The sequence below is a fragment of the Leopardus geoffroyi genome, chromosome E1 (genome assembly GCF_018350155.1).
Source record: "Leopardus geoffroyi isolate Oge1 chromosome E1, O.geoffroyi_Oge1_pat1.0, whole genome shotgun sequence".
Classification (NCBI taxonomy): domain Eukaryota; kingdom Metazoa; phylum Chordata; class Mammalia; order Carnivora; family Felidae; genus Leopardus; species Leopardus geoffroyi.
In genome coordinates this window covers 43965398-43990149 of record NC_059330.1, presented here as the reverse complement: position 1 = coordinate 43990149, position 24752 = coordinate 43965398, and the positions used below count along the sequence as shown (strand labels likewise).

The 24752-nt window shown below is 47.0% G+C and overlaps 1 protein-coding gene across 4 annotated transcripts in view; it reads left to right on the top strand.

The window, feature by feature from the left end:
- The window catches only part of MYL4 (myosin light chain 4), a 30541-nt gene extending 6165 nt beyond the window's left edge, over positions 1–24376 (top strand). For 3 of the 4 annotated variants that reach the window (XM_045489293.1, XM_045489291.1, XM_045489292.1), the window contains 7 exons: positions 10150–10300; positions 13816–13843; positions 20987–21136; positions 22379–22552; positions 23037–23114; positions 23671–23715; positions 24240–24376. In XM_045489293.1, coding sequence (XP_045345249.1) covers positions 10184–10300; positions 13816–13843; positions 20987–21136; positions 22379–22552; positions 23037–23114; positions 23671–23699 — 576 coding nt within the window. In that variant the 5' untranslated portion in view covers positions 10150–10183 and the 3' untranslated portion in view covers positions 23700–23715; positions 24240–24376. Of the gene's footprint in view, positions 1–9802; positions 9920–10149; positions 10301–13815; positions 13844–20986; positions 21137–22378; positions 22553–23036; positions 23115–23670; positions 23716–24239 lie in introns of those variants that run through there. The other variant, XM_045489295.1, reaches the window with a different exon arrangement.
- The last annotated feature ends 376 nt before the right edge of the window (positions 24377–24752 follow it).

The following is a 24752-nucleotide window of genomic DNA, read 5'->3' as shown; positions in this document are numbered from 1 at the left end:
GGTGATTGAGCAGGGCAGTGACTTCACGGGAATGGAATTTGAGAAAGATTATGCTAACAGCTGAGGATTATGTGAATTGGAGGAGAAAGACAGTAGGGGCCAGGAGTGCAGCAAAGAGGCTGCTAGGGAGATAAGGCAATTCAAAATTTCCATTATTCTCGGATGGTTGCGACGTGGGATCAGTGAGCCCAGCGGTTGAAAAAGAATTCTTGAGACATTTTATGGTGCAAAAAGGTGTTTTTATTGTAGCACAGGAACAGGACCCATGGGCAGAAAAGGCTGCATTGTGATTGTGAAGAGTGACTGATTATATAGGGTTTTCTATCCTATGGAGGTGAAGGTGATGCTAGGTCTCCAGGAAATGGAGTCTATGGGTTCCTGGAGGTCTATCACTGAGATTGTGTTTTTCTTGTAAATCATTAAGACAGTTACAAACTATAATGGAGTTTCACGTCCTACATGACTGTGATCTTTATCAGTTAACCATTTGTTTTTCCCCTGTCTTTGTTCTTAGGTAGTTACTAGTGCCAATATATATATATTCCACCTTAAGGCAGTGGGGAGGTTGCCCCTAAAGGGGGGATTGCAGGATGTCAGATCGTGTTTTGCCCTCAGCTTGCCTTTTTCTCTCTCATAATTGAATCTGAAAAAGATGGAAAATGAAAATAGTTACAAGTTACTCATTTACAGCGGGAAATATTCTTATCCAATTCCTTTTTTTAAGGGCATTCAGATTCCAACCAGAGGCTGCTTATTGAGTACAGACAGATCAGAAGAATGAATTCAATGATCTTACCGGCTATTATCTCCTTTTCCTCAGAAGGCACTTATATGCCTGATTGCTAGATAAAAAATATTTCTATTATCTGGAGAGGATGTTCACCAAATAATAGATTCTTTGTTTCTCCCCTTTTTAAATGTATATATTTTTACATTTATTTATTTTTGAGAGACAGAGCACAAGTGGGGGAGGGGTAGAGAGAGAGGGAGACACAGAAACGGAAGCAGGCTCCAGACCCTGAGCTGTCAGCACAGAACCCATTTGCGGGGCTCGAACTCACAAACCGTGAGATCATGACCTGAGCTGAAGTTGGACGCCCAACCGACTGAGCCACCTAGGTGCCCCCTCCCCTTTAAAAGATTTTTTTTAATGTTTATTTTTGACAGACAGAACGTGAGTGGGGGAGGAGCAGAGAGAGAGGGAGAATCCAAAGCAGGCTCCATCCAGGCTCTGAGCTGTCAGCACAGAGCCCAATGTGGGGCTCGAACTCGTGAACTGTGAGATCATGACCTGAGCCAAGTCAGACGCTTAACCGACTGAGCTACCCAGGTGCCCCTGCCCCCTCCCCTTTATAGCTTCTAGGCAAAATTTAATTTTTCTCTAAATAATTGCATAGCAATGAATTAAATGCAGACTTGATTCTGTTCCAGTCTGGAGTCTCTTCTATAGTTGTCACAAATAGAACCTGTTGTTGTTTGGTTGTTTTATGTGTCACAAATATATGATTTGGGACATAGGTGATGAGCTCGGTTTAAAATATACTGAGTTTGAAATGCTCAGGTGAGAAATGCCCAAATTTTAATTGAATATGTGAAGCTTGAACAATTTAAGAAAGAAATTGAGGCTGGAGATAAGAGATTTTCCCGGTTGAACTAAATGCATTCTATTTTGGTTATATAACACCTTCTAAAACCTCTGTGTGTGTATTTGTCATTACATTAAAACTATTTATATATCTGCATCTTCCACACCAGACAGGAAGCTCCTTGGGGGCAGGGATGGCCTCTTACTCATTTTAGTAAAAGTAAGTGCATACTGTAGGTGTTTAATAGGTGTTAGCTGAATGAATGAATGAATGAATGAATGAATGAGAGTAAACTGGATAAAGGAGATACAGGAGAGGAGGGTCAATGACAGAACTTTGGTGTGATAAGTACAGCAGAGAAGGCCCAGAGACAAGACCACTAGATCTAGCCACAGAGAAGTCAGGGAGGAAGTCAGAATTTAAGAAGTAAAAGAAGAAGTTGGTAGAAAGGAAAACCAAGAAAAGAGAATCATTTTTAGCACTAAGAACATGTCCCCAAATGCTGAGACAAACTGCTTGCTAAGGGGTAGAGTCTCTTTTTCCTTGCTAGGAGCCATCCACACTGTGGGTGACAGGGCCAGCTGTCATTGATGCTTTTTTGCTCCCTTCCCCGCTTGGGGGCCAGGGCTCTCCATGGAGGAATCCTTATCAGCTCTACCAGCTTCCACTGTTGCCTTACAGTAGTGTCCTGGGTTCTAGTCTCGGGTCTGCCATGACCTTTGTCTAGTCACCCCTTCTATCTGCGCCTCTAAAGTCCCTTGCAGCTGACAGGATGTCTGGGGCGGCGGCAGGGGGGGGGGTGTGTAGTTTGGATGACTGGTGAGGGTTCTGACTTGCTCCCTGTTGCTTTCAACTATAAATCACTTTGCCAGACACCAGCTGTCCTGCCCTCTGCTTTAGATTCTCAGGCGGACTCCAACCCACCTGTTGTTGGAGCCCCTTCCAATGTCCTCCTCCCACAGCTGAGCTCACAGATACAGCACTAGGCAGCACCGCCTTGATCACAGCACAGAAATTAGCTTCAACCATTTAGATGGACTCTCGAGTGATTAGGCCAAATGTGTACTAAACAGCCAAGGAAATGAAGTTGGACGGGATGATTTAAAGCGCTCTGAAGACTAGTCCTATCATGGTCTTTGAAAAATTGCTTTTAGACCCTTTCATTCTTTCTCTGCCTTTACCTTTGGTGCTCTGGGTTTTAAAGGTCACGAAGACTTCAGGTTTTCAGTGCTTTTTTCCTTCTTCCGTGGTCACAAGGAATCTTAGATACAGGGGATTGGGTTAATCATTCTCCTTAATTTATAGCCTTCTTTCATCAGTGGTCCATGCAAGGCCTCTCTTGTTTAATTTTTTATTTGCGTCCTTTTATCTCACCGTTCCATTCCATCCAAACAAGACTCACCATAAGCAACCCTCAAATATTTTTATTTTAATTTTTTAATGTTTATTTATTTTGAGAGAGACAGAGAGAGAGAGAGGGAGGGAGAGAGTGTGGGAGAGACACAGAGATGGAGAGAGAGAATCCAAAGCAGGCTCCATACTCAGTGGGGAGCCCAACACGGGACTGAATCTCATGAACGTGAGATCATGACCTGAGCCGAGATCAAGAGTTGGATGCCTAACTGACTGAGCCACCCAGGCGCCCCAACCCTCAGAGATTTTTAACGTGTATTTTTTTGTTTGTCTGTGTCCTTGAATAACACGTAATGCTTCTAGTATCCATGTACTTAATAAAATTTAATAATATATCTTATTCCACCTAGTAGAGCCAAATGTTATTTCAACATGTAAATGATATAAAAATTATTGATAAACTGTATTAAATTATTATTATTTTTTTGCTACTAAGTCTTCAAAACCCAGTGTGTGTTTTTTCTTATAGCACATCTCAGTGTAGATGTTAAATTTTCATCAGAAATACTCGATCTGGGGGCGCCTGGGTGGCGCAGTCGGTTAAGCGTCCGACTTCAGCCAGGTCACGATCTCGCGGTCCGTGAGTTCGAGCCCCGTCGTCGGGCTCTGGGCTGATGGCTCAGAGCCTGGAGCCGGCTTCCGATTCTGTGTCTCCCTCTCTCTCTGACTCTCCCCCGTTCATGCTCTGTCTCTCTCTGTCTCAAAAATAAATAAAAACATTAAAAAAAAAATTAAAAAAAAAAAAAAGAAATACTCGATCTGTATTTAGATTTTGTAATTTCACAGTTGAAAAAGTAGATGCACATACTAAGTTGTTTCGAGTGTACTGTAAAATTTTCCAATACCTGACTCAAGTACAAAAAAAATCACTTTCCTCTAATATTTGCCTCTTAATGGACAAAATTGCTTCATCTATTTTAAAAGAATTGATTTGACTTTGAAGCAAAAGCAAATCAGTATCAAAAGTATGTCCAAGTTAAGTAAATTCACTAACTCTGTGTCAACTCAGTATTACCAACATGAAATTCAAGGAGATATTGCATAAATTGAAAAGGAACTCTAAATTTATTAATATCAACGAAACATTTAAACTTTTCTTGCCATTTTTGCAGCCCGTTTACATAATGCTGTTGATTAAAATCTGCATATTTATGTTAGAGAAATGTGTATTAATTTGCATTGTGAGTGGCTTCAATTGTAGCAGAAATTCTTGTACCTATCTAGCTAGCTGAGTTGCAAATAAGTGTTTTCTTTCCTTGGAGCTTGAGTTGTGGCACATTCATATGCAGTGTGCCATCAGTGAGATTATATGCAGGTATTTTAAATTTATAGAAATGTTATTGTGGTTTACATCTTATTCAGCTTCTTACGCATCACTGTGTTTCTTCTGGGTATACATCTAATCTTTTGCTTCTAACTGACATGTGGCATGGTCTCAGTGATGGAGACCCACATTGCTTCCACCTCCTGCCACCGTAAATCATGCTTCAGGGAACCTCTTTATTCATGTCTCTCCTGAACTCGGGTGAGATTTCTGTCAGATGTCTACTCAGCTTGATTGCCCTTCTAAACCACGAAGCCCTTCTACCTCTATCCCCTGTATTTCCTAGCTTTTCTATTCCTTTGCCTTTTTTAAAAATGTTTATTTTTGAGAGAGAGAAAGAGAGAGAGAGAATGAGTGGGGAAGGAGCAGAGAGAAAGGGAGACATAGAACTGGAAGCAGGCTCCAGGCTTCGAACTGTCAGCACAGAGCCCGACACAGGGCTAGAACCTATGAACCATGAGGTCATGTCCTGAGCCAAAGTCAGACATTTAACTGACTGAGCCACTCAGGTGCCCCAAGAGAGACACTTTTTAAATTGTAATTCATCTGTCCTGAGATTTTAGGGGATGAGGGAGAAAACAACTGTCCAAAGTTCAGTTGCCCCCTCGCTGTTTTTTTTATCAGTTCTTTACAAGCACAGTACATCTTCAGTGCCCTGATGTTACCCTAACCAGCACCTGGATCATAGAGTTGAGTCACACAGGTGATGGGGCATCATTGCATGTTCGAAGGCAATAGTGGAGGGAAAGACAGATCAGGACCCCAGAGCTCTTTTTTGTTGTTGTTGTTGTTCCACAGCCATGCCTGGCCACATCTCTCTGCCACACACACACACACACACACACACACACACACACCAGTTCAAATAGGGCTCCCCTTCATCCAAGCGGCTTCTCACAGTTCTCTTCATTTCTTGTTGGTGTATTTCTCTGTATAATTCTTCTGCTGTTGACCTTGGAAGAGGGAGCAGCAACCACACTGCTTCTTGGGCTTTCAAGCTTTCAATCAGGAGGCAAACTCAAGGATTTTGAGCACTTGCTCTGTGTTAGACACTGTTCTGAGCCACTGTGTGTTCTAATGTCACCCACATTAACTCATTTAACTCTCTGAGGTTGTATTGGCTGCCCCATTTTATAGATGGGAAACTGAGACATAAAGAAGTTAATTAGCTGGCTTAACTAACTGAGTCAGGACTCTAACCCAGGCATTCTGGCACCTGAGTGGTCTCTCTTACCCTCTGCCGATTTACCCAGTGCCCTGTATGGGGACAGATTAGTGTTGGCCAGGGCGTTGCCCCGTGATGTCTAGTTTATGAGCCACTGGCCAGAAGAGAGGAGGGAGGGGTGACTAGGACAAGGCATTAAGAGCCAGGCCTGCTGTCAGCAGCATTTGATCCCAGGCAGGAGACTCTGATGGATCTCTTTCAGGACAGGACACAGGCCCTGCGTGGTTAGAGGGGAAGGGAGAAGGGTGAGTGAGCGTGCGTAAGCCCAGCCTAAAGGAGGCCTGATGTCAGTTCTCTGTGCATCTGTCTCTGAATTTGACATGGGGCATAAATGGGTTGGTGTGAAATTCTGTCCTGCGTTTTCCATCTACTGAGTTTGAAGTCCTTCCAGTGGGAGCATCTGAGTGTGCCGGCACAGCTCTGGCTCAGGAACCATTCGAAGCCTCCCAGAGGCACCGGTTAGGCTGCCAGGACCCGCTGCCACGCTCGCCTCTTCACACCCTGCCTCTTCTTTCCTTCTCTCTTTCCTTTGCTCTAATTGGTCCACATGTATTGGGCGGGGAGGGTGGGGGTGGTGGTGGTGGGCACTGTCACAGATCCTGTGCAGGATACTCTGGATGGACAGGAAGGTAAAAGTCAGTGACCGTGAAGCAGAATGGGGACCATAAAAGTGAACCCTCTGACTCCAGTAATGGGCCCTTGTGAACCGTGGGCATCATGAGCTATGGTAATAGCAAGGCCAGCCTCTGGTGTCTTGATTCTTGATGCATGGCTCTTTCTGGAAAACCACACTCTCCTCTCGCTGCTGCTGAAGTGCCAGATACTTTTTTAGCTGGTGTTGCTCAAAGAGAATCAGAAACTGGTTTGAGGAGTGTCTCCTCTCCTGCTGGAGTGCTTGTGGCCTAAGGTTTCAGGCAGGCTGGCACCTCGTCTGAGTGTGGCTGACAGGCAGGCCTCCTGGCCCCAGGGACTTGCTACATGCTTTCTGAGCCACAAAATATGTCACACTGTGGGTACCCAGCTGCCATCCTTCTCCCTCCCCCATTCCCTTCCACTTCTTCCTCTTTCCTAAACCTACACTTTATAATCCCAGTAGCCTCCGCTGCCTTACCTGTGCCTCCCCCTGTGGTCCCCTCTTCTGGAATTCCTTCTGGAAAGTCTGAGAAACCTGAACACTTGTCTAGCTTCATCTGCCTGGGAAAGCAAAATGAAATTCACAGCCAGAAGTGTTTCCAGTGTGCGAGGGATGGTTTGTGGTGCCTTGCTTACGATATTTCATACAGATCTCACAACAGCTTGAGAAGGAAATGTTTATTGTTGAAGGTCCTTAGGGTGCTGGGCCCAAGATTAGGAAATGCAAAATGGGGATTCAGCCCTATGCTTGTCTGCCTCTAAAGCCCTCCCCCCCCACCACACCCTTTCCATGTCTGGATGTTCAGTGAGCCCCATTCGGTTTTCCCAGTTTTCTAACCTCATAGTTCTGTTCCCAAGCAGGTTGGATATTTTACTCCTCCTTAGAATTAAAAAAAAAAAAAAAAAAGGAAAAGAAAAAAGAAAGGGCGCCTGGGTGGCTCAGTCAGTTGAGTGTCCAACTTCGGCTCAGGTCATGATCTCATGGTTTGTGCGTTTGAGCCCTGCGGCAGGCTCTGTGCTGAACGCTTGCTCAGAGCCTGGGGCCTGCTTTGGATTCTGTGTCTCCTTCTCTCTCTGCCCCTCTCCCCTCATGTTCTGTCTCACTCTGTCTCTCAAAAATAAATAAATGTAAAAAAAATATTTTTAAAGAAAAGAAAAACAAAAAGATAAATGAAATTAAAGGAAATGCTCGACTCTCTCGCTTTTTAAAAAAGTTTATTTTATTTATTTTGAGAGAGAGAGACAGCAGAGAGAGGAAGAGAGAGAATCTCAAGCAGGCTCTGCACTGTCAGCACAGAGCCCGATGTGGGGCTCGAATCCATGAACAGTGAGATCATGACCTGAGCTGAAATTGAGAGTCTGACGCTTAGCCGACTGAGCCACCCAGGCGCCCCCCAACTCTTTCTTTTGAGGATCAAACTTCTTGCTAGAATGGTTAGAATAACCTATTTCTTAACTGGAAGGGGACGTATGAGATCATCCCATTCAGTGGTTATTTTTAGACTCTTAAACCATAGAATACTTTCTTAGAAAATGATCCTGGGGCCCTGGTACATAAAACACACAGGAGTGCTGCTGGCTGAAATGGCAGGGGGAGCTCCGAACCTGGCCTCTCTGCGTCCTTTACAGCCGGAAGCAAGTTAAGGAAGCATTGGGTGTCTGTTGAAAACTGTTTGAAAGCTCCTGATTATCTCTCATTTTAGAGATAAGCAAGCTGAGGCCCAGAGAGGGGGAGTGGCTGGCAAGGTCAGGGCTAGTGTCTGGGTCTTCCAGCTTCTGGCTTGCAGCCTTCCACCAAACCCCAGGCCCTGTGTCTTCACAAACCCTGCAGCACACCTGGTCCAGGAAGGGGCTGCAGTGGGAGTAGAGGAGGGGAGAGGCTGGGCTTCCACTCTCCTCCTTCCTCCTTATCAACAACCTGGGCCCCCAAGCCCGTGGGGAATGAGGAAGTCAGGGAAGGGACAGACAGGGAAAAGGGAAGGGGGCAAGGGGAGGCCCTGGGAAACAGGTACCGCAAAGGAAGAGCGAAGGTGAGGCAGAAAAGGGGTGGGTGAGGTGAAAGAGCTAGCAGCTGCTTGCTGTCCCAGACGGGACCAGGACTGGCCTAGGGTTTGCGTTCCCCCTTGGGCGAGTCTGGCCCCTTTTCCTGCCTCAGTTTCCTTTGAAGGCTTCTCTGCTTACCAGTGGTGAAAGCACACCTAGGCTACGGGAGCGGTAGGGTGGGGTAAGAGCGCCACACACCGGGGGCCAGAATTAGCTGGCTCAGCTGTGCCTATAAATACCTGAACGTCTTGAGGCTGCTTAAAAGTCTCCCTGGGCATTAGGTTCTTCACCTACAAAACCAGGTAGGATAAGAGCAACTCTAAGGGCCCTTTCGTCTAGGAAAGATCTGGCAAATGGAGCCTGGGCTTGGGGAGCCTGGAGAATGGGCTGGTGCGGGCTCCCGACGCCTGGATTTGCAGGCTTAGGAGCTGGTAGGGAGCCGGTGTTGTGGGAGTCTAGCAATCCTGTTTTATAGGCAAGTCAACCGGACTTTTCTGCTCTCAGCTTGGTCTCTCCTTATCCTCTGAACTGTAGAGTCTTAAAGTTCAGCTGAAAGCAATTCTGTGCGGTGGATGAGTTTTCTGAACACTTTATAGACTTTCAACGTTTTTTACAAAAACAGCACATGCTCGTTATAAAAATTTCCATTTATATAGGAAGTGAAAAAAGTACAAAGCTACAAACTGCCGTCCTGTTCCCTTCCTCAACCCCCTCCCCGCCCCAGGATCCCAGGGGTGTTTCTTCCTACCAGTTTACTGTGTATCCATCCTGAGCTTTCCGATGAACACAAACATATCTGTGTGCGCGCACGCCCGTCCCCATAAATGGGATTATGCTATCAATGATTTAAGCATAAACTTTAGAATCGGACACACCTGGGTTGTAATCCAGCTCATAGCTAATTAGCTGAGTGACCCTGTTACCTGACCACCTTTGGTTTCAATCTCCCCAGGTGCAAAAGAGGAGTAATATTTATTTTATAGTATTGTGGCAAAGGTGTAATGAGATTTTATATGACAGCACCTAACAGTACCTGGTACACAGTAAGCACCACACACACACCTGCACATGCACACACACACAGAGTCCAGGGGCACAGAGTGAGAGGTGTAGTGACAAGACCCAAGTTCTCTGACCTCCAGTCTCGTTGACTTTCAGCCACACCTCCCTGCCTCTCACCTAAGACCCCCCCCAAGGCCCCCCCCCCCCCCCCCCGCCCCAAGCACAAGTTCAGTGCTCAGTACTTGTTGAAGGCATGATTGAGGTTGGTGGGGTGAGGGCAGATAAACCCAGGGACTCGACATCGGTGCAGCTCCTGGGTTGCCTGCTCTGGAGGATGGAGGGCTTTACCCTGTGGATAGGGAGGGTGTGGGGACAGTGTGGGTTGACTGGACCAGCTGTTGCTTCAGGGCTCCAGCCCAGAGGCAGAGCCGAGGCCTGAGAGTGGCTCTCAGCTTAAAGGAGCCTGGCCTAAAAGGAATGCGCAGTGGGCTGCCTCTGCTCAGGAGGGGCTAAAAAAAGCCTTACCCTCCCCTGGGCTTTGTGTGAGGGTTATCAACTGCTCAAGTCAGCTCATCTCTCTGGCTGGACTCTGGCATTTTCGAGAGGGTCTGTTTTCCTGGCCCCTCTGGGTTTCCACTGATTGGCAGGAAGGGATCAGCCTGTCCCAGAGGTGGAGGCCAGGAGGAGTGTGAGGTGTGGAGGGAAGGGGCGGTGGGGGAGGGGGGCTTGTCGCCCCAAACCTGGTGACAATACACAGTTGTCAGCTGTACCCTGCCGGTGTTTCTTCCTTTTATAGTCAGAACAGTTGCTCTTGCTCTCACCCAGCCCCTCTGTGGGGGCTCCTGCCCAGGATAAAAGGGGAGGGAGGCGGCCCGGCCTCCTGTCTCATCTCCCAGGCGCCACATCTCTTGATTCCTTCCTAGCTCCCACCTCCACTGAAGATCCTAGCAAGACAACATGCCTCCCAAGAAGCCTGAGCCTAAGAAGGAAGCAGCCAAGGCCGCCCCAGCCCCAGCCCCTGCCCCAGCTCCTGAACCCCCCAAGGAACCTGCCTTTGACCCCAAGAGTGTAAAGGTGAGTGAGCCTCCGCCACTGGGATGGAGGTGGGGATGAAATTCAGGATCCTTTCTGTCCTGGACCTTAGAGATCTACTTCCTGGAGACTGGACTGGCATGAGGGCTGTGGCGTCCATGCCCCACATCACAGTGCGTGGGGCAAGGGAGCCGGTGTTGGAGCTGGTGAGGGGTATTTGGGGTTGTAGGTCTTTCCCCTCAGCAATGGATTTCTGCTCTGTCACCCCAAATTTACCCAGCAGAGTTGGGAATGGCAGGGAGGTACAACCAACTGACCATTCAGCCTTAAATTTTAAGGCACTGGGGGAGCCACCATAGCAAAGAAAAAGAGACTGGCCCTTTTCTCAGAGGTAGTAGTACAATATCTTTCTGGAGAAGAGACACATAATGATAACTGCCCACGCAACTTGGAGTAAGTGATTTAAGCAGTGAGGAAGCAGGGGGTCTGGGAGAGGCTTCGTCTGTAAGACCCTTGCAGTGGGTGGGCGATGGGGGCAGAGAGGCTCCAGATAAGGGAGAGGAGGCCTGCTTCCCTCTCCCCTCCCCTCCCCTCCCCAGGTGGTTCCCTTTCTCGGTGGCCTCAGCCTGGGCTCCTGGCTGGAGTGTGCAGGGAACTGGCCCCTCCCAGGCTGAGAGCCTCCCTCTAACCTGGTGAGGGAGTGGGACCTGGTTCCCTCTGCTGCCCCGGCCCTCTGCCCTCTCTGCCCTCCCTGCTCCCCCTCGCACTGGAAGGTTCCTCTCCCTGGAGCTGGTGTAGGCTCTGCCTGCTGACTCAGTCACTTTAGGCCTCCCAGCTGTCTGGCCCAGCTGCTGAAGGAATGGGACTGGGAGGGGATGGGCAGAGGAGGGAGGAGTCAGAGGCCTCTGGAGAGTGAAGCAGTTCTGAGCCTTGGCACCAGAATGTAAGAGGTCAAGTGCTACTGGTATGAAGAGCTATTAATAACAGGTTGGGAGTGGTGGGCCTCTGGGGATAGCCACTAGGGCAGGTCTGGGGGTGGCGAGGGATTAGATCAAAATAAGAGCTCAGGACTGGGTTCTGTGACGAGGAGGCAGGGAAACTGAAACTCTGGGTTCTAATTTGGATGACCCTCCCTGGCCCTCTCAGTGTTCCTCCCAGCACCCACAGCCCCCCGAGACCTTGCAGTTGTGCCAGGGACCTGAGGTTGATCTATGGTAATCACTACAAGGGTCAGGAGTCAAGCAGAACTGGGTTGGCCAAGAAACGGAGGCCGTTGCACGTCCCTGGGCTTGGTTAGGGTCCACGTGAAGGCAATAGTGTAAGACCTTGAAAGTCCCTGGGTCATTCATTACTCCCACTATGGGCAGAGCCTAGCAAGAAAAGCTGACTATCTCCCACCCCCATCAGGATGCTTTTATTTCTTTAAAAAACAATTTTTTTAAAAAATAAAGAGACAAACAGGGATGATGACTTTATTTTTAGTTTTTGAGAGAGAGAGAGAGAGCGCGCAAGCCCACAAGTGTGAGCAGGGGAGAGGCATAGGGATAGAGAGAGAGAGAGAGAGAGAGAACCACACTGAGCTTAGAGTGTGACAGGGGCTCCATCCCATGAACCTGGGATCATGACCCCAGCCCAAATCCAGAGTCGGATGCTCAACCGACTGAGCCACCCAGGCCCCAGGATGCTTTTATTTCTGATTTGTTCTGATAATGCACTACTCCTGTGGGGCAGCCTGGTCCCTGACATCTGCATGGCAGGTGCCTAGTGATCTCAGATCAGAGCCGCCCTCCCAGTCTCTTTGGCCTGTCACTTCTCTCCATCTACCCACCTCCCCCAGTTTCTCACCCCTGGTTGAAGTCCTCTTTCCCATGTCTGGAGCTTCCCATCCTGAGGGTTGTTGAAATTGCTTTAAAGTGAAAAAAGAATTTATGTATCCTTCATGAGGACGGTTTCCCCTATTATTGTACTTCTCCGGTTCCTTTGCTTAGAAGACTCTTCACTCAGGGGCGCCTGGGTGGCGCAGTCGGTTAAGCGTCCGACTTCAGCCAGGTCACGATCTCGCGGTCCGGGAGTTCGAGCCCCGCGTCAGGCTCTGGGCTGATGGCTCAGAGCCTGGAGCCTGTTTCCGATTCTGTGTCTCCCTCTCTATCTGCCCCTCCCCCGTTCATGCTCTGTCTCTCTCTGTCCCAAAAATAAATAAACGTTGAAAAAAAAAATTAAAAAAAAAAAAAAAAGAATAAATAAACATTGAAAAAAAAAAAAAGAAGACTCTTCGCTCAAAGATAGAACGAAAGTAAACTTAAGCCCAAAATGTGTGGTTATATATTCTGATTTTATGTTTTCATACTAATTTCTCTTACACATTTACTCCTGGGGCTTAACACATTACGATGTAAGGCAACCACACCATTTCCTCAGAAAGTTCATGCAAAGCATCCTTTACCCTATTTTAGGGGTTCCTTTACCTTCCTGACCAACCCCACCTTCGCCAAAGCCCGTTCCTGGTCACAGCCAGTTTCCTTCCCAACCCACTGTAACCCCTCCTCCGCTCTCCTAGCTCCTTCCAGTCACCCCCGGAAGTCCTCATTAATGGAGGTCAGCCTGCGGGGGGCAGAAGTGGGGGGGGGACACATCACAAGTGGCAGAGTTAGGACTAGAAATGGCTGTCCTTGAAGATATGCCAGGAGTGGTTACCACCGCCACTGGGAGGGTGGTGGTAGATAAGGACGATGAAGTGACACACAAAATCCCAAATTACAATGATGACTCATGCTTGTTCATTGCCATTCATTTTCAGAGCTTCCCACCTGCCTCTTCTGTACTCAGCATCGGATTATCATGAGTTGTGGGGGCGAACCCAAAATGTATTCGTTTGCTCAACAAATAGTCTTTGAGCCTCTACCCTGTGCCAGGCATTTCTGTGAACAGTAGCAGAAATGCCTGCCCCTTGGGAACCCTGGCCTCAAGGGGCCCCCCGCCTGGGGACACCTAGAGGCAGGACCCAGGTTATGAAACATCAAGGGTCCACCCAAACTAGTCTTGCTGTCCCAGTGCCTAAGAGGGAGAGGTGGGGGTGGAATGGGGCGCAGAAAGAGAAGGCGTGATTGGAGGAGGTGGATCGCCAGTGGGAAAGGGAGGCTGAGGGTGAGGAGCGGTGGGCGGTGGGAGAGGGATTACGGGTGGATTGTGGAGTAGGGATGAAAGTGAGTGTGGTTTCTTGCCGGCTGGGATGAGGAATTATTTACATTTGACCCAAAGAAATTACAATAGGGAGTCAGCATAGGTTCTAACATTATCTAGCATACTTCTCTTTCTCTCTTTCCCTCTCATTGTGAGCCATGGCTTCACAAATGGTCCTGACGGAGCTCTGGTGGCTGCCCTATGTGATAGCCTGTGAGCCGTGGCTCCTAGTCAGGAGGCTGGGTTCTGTGCTCAGTCTCCTGCCCTGCTTATTGGTGACCTGTGGGAGGTGACTCCGACTGCAATGGCGGAGGCCACTTGTGCTTCGGGAGCCTTCGGCAGTCTCAGCCTTCATTCCTGTGTTTCCCTCCCCACAGATAGACTTCACTGCTGACCAGATTGAAGGTGAGTACTGACAAGCCCACCTCCTCCCATACACCCTCTGTTGCACTTTCCTGGAAGAGGAGGAGGAGGAGGAGGAGGAGGAAGGAGAGCAGTAGTTGTAGGTAATAGTAATCACTGTCATCATCATCGATAACCTGTATTTGCCAAAGGTTTTCTGTGTGCCCATTTTCAACTACAACAGATATGTCCTTCCTTCCTTCCTTCCTTCCTTCCTTCCTCTCTCTTTCTCTTTCTTTTTTTTTTTTTGAGAGAGAGGGAGTGGGGGTGGGTGGGGGTGGGGAGGGTCTGAGGGGGTGGGGGGAGAGAGAGAGAGAGAGAGAAAGAGGGAGGGAGGGAGAGATGTAAGCAGGCTCCATGCCCAGCACAGAGCCCCGGGATCATGACCTGAATGGAAACCAAGAGTCAGATGCTCAACCGACTGACCCACCCAGATGCCCCTAAATGTGTTATTTCTTAAGTGCTTTACGTGGATTAACTCACTTAACTCTTACAACAACCTGATGAGATAGAGACTGTTACTCCCCCCATTTTACAGTGATAACACTGAGGCACAGAGAGGTTTGGTAGTTTGCCCAATCTCACACAGGCTGTTGGTAGTGGAGCCAGGATTCAAACTCAGGCAGACTGATTCCAGACCGGAATTCCCACCTATTCTGCCAGACTGCCTGGAACATATTACATGCACAGCACAAATGTCTTTTTTTCCCCTCCACCCCCAAAACCTATTCAAGATATTTAGAACTCCCGTTTCTGTTCCTGGTATTAGAAAGCCCTCCTTAGGTCACCGGCATCCTCTCCCCTCACCCTGTAGCCCACTGAGGTGCTCACTCACTAAAGGGGGAAGGGTCAAGGGTGACTTTGGGGTGCTTAGTCCACCTGTGATCCCCACCACCAATCCTTCTCCATCTTTGATGAAGACATAAAGTTTTATTAAGTGCAGCTTCAAGAGAAGCGTCAAGATCTCCTACCCTCCGACCTGATTATTGCCCGTCTCCTGTAGGAGTCTGGTGTTTTGGGAATGGAATGTTTCATCATGTGATACCTGCTTTATAGCTGGGACTCACCGCCATTGCAACTTATCCCTCTGTTTTCCCCACCAGATGCCTCCAGGACATAAAATCATGGGAGCTGGAAGGGACCTTGAAAGGTCCCCTGATCCAACCCCTTGATTTTAAGCACATAACTATATTTTTAAAAAGTAGACTAATACCTGCAAATGGTTAAAAAATATATATACTACTTAAAAATAAATAATGAAAAATAAAAATATTTTCCCTTTGCTTTCCTCTGATGCTGATCCCTCTCCCAAATCCCTTGTTGATAAGACTACGTGTCCTTTGAGAAAAATATAGTGATATACCAGTATGTATAAAATGTATACATATTGAGTCATGTGATACGTACTGTCCTATACCCTTTACTTAATGCATATTTGGATTTACTAATATATAATATATATTACTTAATACTGTATCTTGGTATCTTTTTATAGTTTATACAATTTTTCATTTTTAAAAAGAATTACATTCTTTTATTTTTTTTAAGTTTATTTATTTATTTTGGGTGGGTAGGGGCAGAGAGAGAGAGGGAGAGAAAGAATCCCAAGCAGCCTCTGCATTGTCAGTGCAAAGTCCTACTCAGGGCTCGATCTCACAAAGCATGAGCTCATGACCTGAGCCGAAATCAAGAGTTGGATGCTTACCTGACTGAGCCACCCAGGCGCCCTAAGAATTACATTCTCTAAAAAAGAATGGATGCACCTTTTAATTTAATCAGGCTAGCAGTGCTAGACCTTTAGGCTGTTTCCAGTTGGGGGGTATCGGCATGGTTTCCCCAGGGGAACTTCCTAGCAGGGGGTCAAAGGATACATGCATTTTAAACTGTAATAGTTATTGCCAAATTGCCTTTCCAAAAAGTGATGCCAGTTTACCCAAACACAGGGCATGAGAACTAGTGGATGCATTTTGAAACTAGTGGGTTGAATCTGACTCTGCTTTTGCAACACCCTGTGGATGCTCACTTTTCAGTCAATAGTCTGGGGTGCAGCGAAATACTTAAAATCGACTTCAGTGTATTTTATTTTATTTACTTTTTACTTTTTATTTATTTTTTAAATTTACATCCAAGTTAGTTAGCATATAGTGCAATGATGATTTCAGGAGTAGATTCCTTAATGCCCCTTACCCATTTAGCCCATCCCCCCTCCCACAACCCCTCCAGTAACTATCTGTTTGTTCTCCATGTTTAAGAGTCTCTTATGTTCCCCCCCGCCTTTTTAAAATTATTTTTGCTTTCCTTCCCTTATGTTCATCTGTTTTGTATCTTAAAGTCCTTATAAGAGTGAAGTCATATGATATATGTCTTTCTCTGACTAATTTTGCTTAGCATAATACCCTCTAGTTCCATCCACGTAGTGGCAAATGGCAAGATTTCATTCTTTTTGATTGCCGAGTAATACTCCATTGTATATGTATACCACGTCTTCTTTATCCATTCATCCATCGATGGACAGTTGGGCTCTTTCCATACTTTGGCTGTTGTTGATAGTGCTGCTATAAACATGGGGGTGCATGTGTCCCTTCGAAATAGCATACCTGTATCCCTGGGATAAATACCTAGTAGTGCAAATTGCTGGGTTGTAGGGTAGTTCTATTTTTAATTTTTTGAGGAACCTCCATACTGTTTTCCAGAGTGGCTGCACCAGTTTGCATTCCCACCAGCAGTGCAAAAGAGATCCTTTCTGTCCGCATCCTTGCCAACATCTGTTGTTGCCTGAGTTGTTATTGTTAGCCGTTCTGACAGGTGTGAAGGAGTATCTCATTGTGGTTTTGATTTGTATGTCCCTGATGATGAGTGATGTTGAGCATTTTTTCATGTGTCAGTTGGCCGTCTGGGTGTCTTCTTTGGAGAAGTGTCTATTCATGTCTTTTGTCCATTTCTTCACTGAATTATTTGTTTTTTGGGTGTTGAGTTTGATAAGTTCTCTATAGATTTTGGATACTAACCCTCTATATGATCTGTTGTTTGCAAATATCTTCTCCTATTCCATCAGTTGCCTTTTAGCTTTGCTGATTGTTTCCTTCGCTGTGCAGAAGGTTTTTATCTTGATGAGGTCCCAGTAGTTCATTTTTGCTTTTGTTTCCCTTGCCTCCAGAGACGTGTCGAGTAAGAAGTTTCTGCTGCCAAGATCAAAGAGGTTTTTGCCTACTTTCTCCTCGAGGATTTTGTTGGTTTCCTGTCTTACACTTAGGTCTTTCATCCATTTTGAGTTTATTTTTGTGTATGGTGTAAGTGGTCCAGGTTCATTCTTCTGCATGTCACTGGCCAGTTTTCCCAGCACCATTTGTTGAAGAGACTGTCCTTATTCCATCGGATATTCTTTCCTGCTTTGTCAAAGATTAGTTGGCCATACGTTTGTGGGTCCATTTCGGGGTTCTCTATTCTGTTCCATTGATCTAATGTCTGTTCTTGTGCCAATACCATACTGTCTTGATGATTACAGCTTTGTATTACAACCTGAAGTCCAGAATTATGATGCCTCCTGCTTTGGTTTTCTTTTTCAAGATTGCTTTGGTTATTTGGGGTCTTTTGTGGTTCCATACAAATTTTAGGGTTATTTGTTCTAGCTCTGTGAAGAATGCTGGTGTTATTTTGATAGGTATTGCATTGAATATGTAGATTGCTTTGGGTAGTATCGACATTTTAACAATATTTGTTCTTCTTATGCAGGAGCATGGAATATTTTTCCATTTTTTGGTGTCTTCTTCGATTTCTTTCATAAGCCTTCTATAGTTTTCAGTGTATAGATTTTCACCTCTTTGGTTAGATTTATTCCTAGGTATTTTATGGGTTTTGGTGCAATTTTAAATGGGATCGACTCCTCTATTTCTCTTTCTGTTGCTTCATTATTGGTGTATAGGAATGCAACCAATTTCTGTGCATTGATTTTATATCCTGCGACTTTGTTGAACTTATGGACCAGTTCTAGCGGTTTTTTGGGGGAATCTTTTGGGTTTTCCATGTAGAGTATCATGTCATCTGCGAAGAGTGAAAGTTTGACCTCCTTCTGGCCAATTTGAATGCCTTTTATTTCTTTGTGTTGTCTGATTGCTGAGGCTAACACTTGCAATACTATGTTGTGCTTTAGTGGATTTTAATTAAGTATATACTTTTGTGTAGACACAAGCATAGTGGTACTCACGAGGACTAGAAAGTCAACTAATGACCACAATTTTCATTTTCCAAGTGGGAATCATGGTCAAAGCCAAGGGGGATGGCTGGTTGCCTCTTTCCTCTGTGAAGATTTTTAGGGCTGTGGCCTAATTCCTTTCAGTCTGTCATTCCTCTGGCCTTGAAAATGGTGTTTCTTATTTTGGATCGGAATTGTTTCTGTTTTAATTTTACTCTTGCTAGCTCTTCATTTGATCTTTGATGAAGCTGAAGATGGTTTTCTTGTGTTATGCTGGAAATAATGTTATTTGGAATGAAATTTTGGTATTAGCCCTAATTCTGCCACTCTTGGCCACGAGACTTTTGGCAAGTCACTTTTTTGAACCTTAATTTTCTTATTGGCAAAGTAATATTTGGTTCTTTCCAATTCAGAAATTCTGTGACTCTTTTCAGCATGTCTTAGCTTTATATTCTCCAGGTGATATGGCCCCATTAAAAAAAATGTTTATTCATTTTTGAGAGAGGGGGGTGCATGAGCAGGGAAGGGCACAGAGAGAGGGAGACAGAGGATCTGAAGCCAGCTCCACGTTGACAGCAGAGAGCCTGATGCGGGGCTAGAACTCACAAACCTAGAGATCATGACATGAGCCAAAGTCCGATGCTCAACCGACTGAGCCAATGAGGTGCCCTGGCCCCATTTTTTTATGCCGCTTTTTTTTTCCCCATAGGAGTTAGCTTCTAACTCTTGATTTACCAGTCCCTCTCCAGATTTCCATATTCTTGTAGGAAGGAATTACCACCTTTGCTCTTTGCACTAGTAAGCACCTGACTACTACAGACTATTGAGAAAAGGTTTCTTCTGGGCCCGTGAACATCACCTCTCATGCACCCCGTGATCGCGCTGGCTTTGTCTTCTACCTAGTAGCAGCCCTAAACTCCAGTGTTTGGGGTTTCTGTGCATACCAGGACTCTGCAGCAGGCTGGAGTTCAGCAGGTAAAGCAGGTCCTTCCCTCCTCCTCCTCCCTCCTCACTATTTTCTTGGTGCCATGAATCCTTGGTCAGAAGTCATGGGCACACTGGCCTATAAATGAGGGTAACAATACTTATAGCCTAAGGTTTTTGAAAGATTAATGAGGTAATCCTTACAATATTATTAGTGCAGATCTTGGTCCGTTGTAAGTGATCAAATCACAGGTCATCGTGCTTATTACTTCCCCTGTCAGGTTCCACCCTCCTAAGTATCATTATGTTCTTCTTTGATGAGGAGACTCCTTTTATTAAACCTGACCTCACTCTTCTGAATGAACTAGAAGATCAAAAAGTCTGAGTTCAGATTCGGCTAACATACATTCATTGAGCACTGAATTTGTGCCAGAAGCCATGCTCATTGCCTTAAATGTTAAAAAAAAAAAATTTTTTTTTAAATCCTTCTAACAAAATTGTGAGGTGGGTGTTATTTCCTTTTGGCAAAGGAGGAAACCAAGTTTCAGTGAGGTTAAGTGACCTGGCCAGGATTGCATAGTTGAGTGGTAGTAAGATAATACTACCACCATTGTTCGAGCATTTACTATACGCTGGCCATTTTGTTAAGATTTTTAACATACGTTATTGTATTTAATTTGAATGTAATTTAAGAACCCTATGAGGTAGGTGCCATTTATGGAAGAGGAGAGGTTTATGGAGATTAAATATTTACTTGCCCAAGGTCACACAGCTAGTAAGCAATGGAAATGGAATTTGAACTCAATTATTCAGTAATTGCAAGACATATGGTTTTCTATCTTTTTAAATTCTTACAAAGCCCAAAAAAGACTTGCAAGTAAACATCTTGGGGAACTTGCTTTGATGTGCAGAATGATTTGTAAATAATCCATAAGCAGCCTCTAAGGAATAAGTGTTTCTAACGTATATGGTGAGGATTTAAAGCAGCTTTCTTCCTAAGTGGTTCACGCATTCTTTGGTTTATGTTGTTAATCTATCTGCTTAGTAAATCATTTCTTTGCCATTCCCAGTCCAGATTATCCCCAGTAATGAACTAGTTGAATCCAAATTAATGAGGAATTAAGGTTCTTTGCAAAAGGCCCAGGAGTGCCTTAATTCAGCCCTGCCTCTTTGATACCTAACCTGGTACCTTCAGGAATCGAGTCCTAGCTCTGAGCTGGCTCCAGAACTAGGGAATACAATAATAGCCACCATTTGTTAATTCCTTTAAAATGCACTAGACAGCATGCTTGGTGCACTTGGTAATCCCCACAGCAACCCACTCAGGTGGACATTGTATTCCTGCTTAGAGCTAAAAAAAAAAAAAAAAAAAAAAAAAAAAAAGAGGGCCGATTAAGGCTAGTAGTTTGCTCAAGGCCACATGCAGGTCAGTGGTAGAACTGGGGTGGTCTGACGGTCTCTACCAGGTCAGCTTGTCTGGCCTGGAAAAGGCAGTACTGATAGTAGCCAGCTTTTGAACAGGTCTTATCACTTTGCAAAGTGCCTCCACACGCTGCCACCTCCTTTGACACTCACAGTGGAGCCTTACTCCCTGTGTTTGCACAAGGAAACAGTCTTAGCTGGGCTTATTCTAAGCTACTCAGCAGAGCCAAGATGAGAACCCAGGAATCCTGACTTCTGAGCTAGTGCTGTTTTCATTTCCCTGAAATTTTGCACAGGCAGGCACCTCCCCTACAGCAGGGAAGGGTGGATGGATGGGAGCCATGGAGCAGGGGAGACATTGAGGTTATATGACCATGACTGATGGAAGAGATCCCAGGCCCAGTGCTGGAGCAGGTCATGTAGTCTCCAGGATGCTCCTTTGATTGTCAGAAGATGGTGTGGGGTGGCTTCCAAGGAGGGGTTGGAACGATGGCCAAAGGGAAATACTGAAATGTTTTATCAATCACATTGACCTGCTCTTCAGCCTAGGTGGGTGGAGGCTGATCAGCCTTGGCCCAGGGGCCTGCAGTCAGCTCTTCTCTCTGCAGAGTTCAAAGAGGCTTTCTCGTTGTTTGACCGGACGCCAACTGGGGAGATGAAGATTACCTACGGGCAGTGTGGGGACGTGCTGCGGGCCCTGGGCCAGAACCCCACCAACGCCGAGGTGCTGCGTGTCCTGGGCAAGCCTAAGCCTGAAGGTCAGTGTGGGCCTTGTAGCTCACCTCCTGGTGTCTGTCCCGCTGGCCCCTGGGGCTCTTTCTCCTCTCCCCCTTTAACCCTTCAAGACCAGCCCCCCTCCCCAGGTTAAGAGCTGTTCTTGTTTTCCCTGTGAGGTCGGAGCTCCTGGAGAGCAGGAGTGACATTCTGTTGCTTCAGTGTCTTCCTCTGATGCCCCAGGGTGCAGGGAGGTGAGGTGGGGATCTGACCACGAACCACTTGCCCGTACCCCTGCACCCAGTTGCTCTTAGTTGAGGTGTCACCACCCTGAAATGTCCTGTGGCCACTTGTTTCCAATGAGGGTCAGAGCACTAAAGATTGCAAATTACTTGTTTAATAGAAGTTGGAGCAGACTTGAGATGAGCTCTGTAATGATGCCTCCTTCGCTCCTTTGCATTCAGTAGGTTTTGGGGGATGAGTTTCAAAAGTGATATAAGGGAATGTGTCCCATTTGTGAATATCACTTGTCATGTATGGGTAGTAAGGTTAACAGCTGCTCCAACACACATGTCCTTCTGAGAGGTGTAGGTACTAAGCGGGGCAGGCAGACCTGGGCAGAGCCCCCAGCTGGGTGGGGGGCTGGGATGCATCTCTAGAGGCTTCTTGGGCTCCATCTGGATCCTTCCCCTCCTCCTCTTGCTGGTGAAGACAACAGTGTGGGGTGAAGGATGTGGTCAGGAAAGGGTCAGAGGACCAGCAGGCCTGCTTAGAGGTTAAAAGATGCTTGGAACTTCCATTTTTGGAGGTTCCTGTGTTGTTATAAAAGAAAGAATTGCCAACATTTGTGGTATTTAAAAATTAAAGCTTTTTAACACATGTCAACATGGGAGAAGTGGGTTAGTTACAAAAGGATTGCAAATTTATAAAAATTATTGATTCAGAGTTGTTCCAGGCAATGTGGTCTAGTAATGAGACCCAAAGGGAGAATTTTGCAAAATTCTTTTTTTTTGCAATCCTATTGGTTTACCTCTGTGACATGCCTATCACATGTCACAAGTCTACCTTGTAAATGGTGAGGCCTGGTTCTGTGACCTGTTGGGCCCCCTCAGATCCTGCTGCGGCCACCCTCAGCTCCCCTGCCTAGCTGGCCACCCGGAACTGAGAGGTCTGGCTGGGAGTCATGGTGGCTTTCCCCTTCTACCCCAGTCCTGACCTGGCAGAGCTGGGACCAGGCCCCCTGCTGACCCTCTGCTCCCATCACATTATTTCCTTCCTGCCTACAGAGATGAATGCCAAGATGCTGGACTTTGAGACGTTCCTGCCCATCCTGCAGCACATCTCCCGCAACAAGGAGCAGGGCACCTACGAGGACTTTGTGGAGGGGCTGCGCGTTTTCGACAAGGAGAGCAATGGCACCGTCATGGGTGCTGAGCTTCGCCATGTCCTTGCCACCCTGGGTATGCAGGCCGGTGGTGCCCAAGTGGGAGGAATGGAGGGTGGGAAGTGCCCGGGTGGCATATGTTGGGGGTGTCCAAGGGCTCTTGCGTCCTTAGGATCACATCCTGATTCAGGCCCTGTCTCCCCAGGCCCAGGGTTGTTCCAACCTTCCCCAATGGGTTTGCTCAGCTGGCTTGGGAGGAGAGGAGAGCAGGTTGGGAGAGCAGACAGGGATGAGGCCTGAGACCTGGGACCCAGGGCCCCTGTCCTTGTCTTTGCTTCAGTCACTGAGGCCCTGGTCTGCTTGCCTAGTGCTGGCTGTAGGGCAAAGGGAGAGGCCTTGGGGAGTAGGAGGGACCTAAGACCCTTGGCTCCCCTTCCAAAGCTTGGATGTCCACCTCCCAGACCTGGGGAGCCTTGGGCCTTGAGACTCAAGGGAGTTCTAGGGTTTTGCCTGTCCCTCCTTGGCCATCTGTAACTCAGAGTCTACTTCTCCGACCCCAGGAGAGAAGATGACCGAGGCTGAAGTGGAACAGCTGTTGGCTGGGCAAGAGGATGCCAATGGCTGCATCAATTACGAAGGTATCGGGTCATGCCTCACTCCCTCGGACACCCAGGCATGGTGGGCACAGTTTGGGCTGGGCAGATCTGCAGAATAGGACGGAACAGATCCAGGGCCTGGAGGCTGTGTGTACCAGATGGGCAATGGTCAGCTCTCGGTGGATGTTCTTTTCCCTCCTTGCAGTGAACAGCATAGTATAATGGAAAGAGCACAGGGTTTGGAGATAGATCTGTGATAGACTGGCTGTGTGACTTGGATCAAGTCACTTACCTTCCCTGAGCCTCAGTTTTCTCATCTGAACAATGGGATGGTGCTGGTATCTTTCTGAAGGTTGCAGGGATTAGCAGAGAAAATGTAGCTCATTTTGTCCATGTCTGAGTGTCAGCGGCGAAGACACAGGGCAGAGGTTCCTTCTTTTCTTCCAGCTGCTCCCCTGCAACCCCAAATAAGAGAAAGAGTCACAATCTGGAGAAAGGGTGGTGGGGAGGTTGGAAGTCTGGCAGTATATGGGAGGGGAAGAAGTCCTAGGGGCTGGGAGGTGCCAAGTGTGTGACTGATTTCTGTTTTCTTTCCCAGCCTTTGTCAAACACATAATGTCTGGGTGAAGCAGACCCGTCTAGGGTGAGTGCGGCCTCACCCTCCTGGTCCCTTCTGGGGTGTTCCAGGGGCTCCCAAACACCACCACATTCCCTAGAGCTTTTCTGTCCTAATCCTACCCCAGATTAGGGGTAGTGGGAAACCGGAGGGGGTCACCGGAGGGGGTCACCGGAGGGGGTCATGATGGGAGAGCAGCTTCGTCTGTCTACCTATGCTCTCTGTGCTCCTGCCTCTTGCCCTTGCTCCCTTCCAGCCTGGCCATGCGCTCTCCCTGGTCTTTGCACCCTATCTCCACCCCCATCAGTCATACCTTATGGCCTCTCTTAGAGGCTCTCAAGGCAAGACCATTTCCTTAGGCCTGGAGTCTCCTGTGCAGGCTCCTGCAGTGAAATCCAGGTCCTGGGTAGAAGAGAGTGCTTCTGGCCGGTGCTCTGGACTCTGTTCCTGTTCACTCCCCATCCCCTGAGCTCCCCTGGGCTTAGGGCCATCCTGATTGGGGTGTGGGGTTTGTGATAAGGGGCTGGGGTTCATCTAGCACTTTCTTTCAGGTGCCTGGCCCTTGGCCTTAGCCTTTCTGGGGTGAGTTAAGCAAGAGGCCCAGAGTGACTGAGCTGGAACTGGGGTCCTGGACTTAACCGCTGTGCCACAGCCCCAAGGACTCCCTGTAAATAAACAGTTTGAGCAAGCCTGGGCCAAATTCTCTGATTCCAACCAGTCTCTGAATTTTTTTTTTTTAAGTAATTAATTGAGGTGTGTGTGTGTGTGTGTGTGTGTGTGTGTGTGTGTGCGTGCGTATGAGATATGAGGTTTCATGCATATTCCTCAGAGAAATGAGTAGTATCTGGGAGCTGGGAGACAATATACATACGATATAGAATTTCCATCTTAACCATTTTTAGTGTATAGGTCTATGGTGTTAAGTATATTCACATTGTGGTGTAACCAATCTCCAGAACCTTTTCATCTTAGAAAGCTGAAAATTCTATGTTCGTGAAACACTAGCCCCCCATTTCCCCCTCCCCTGAGCCCCTGGTGATCACCATCCTACTTTCTGTCTCCAT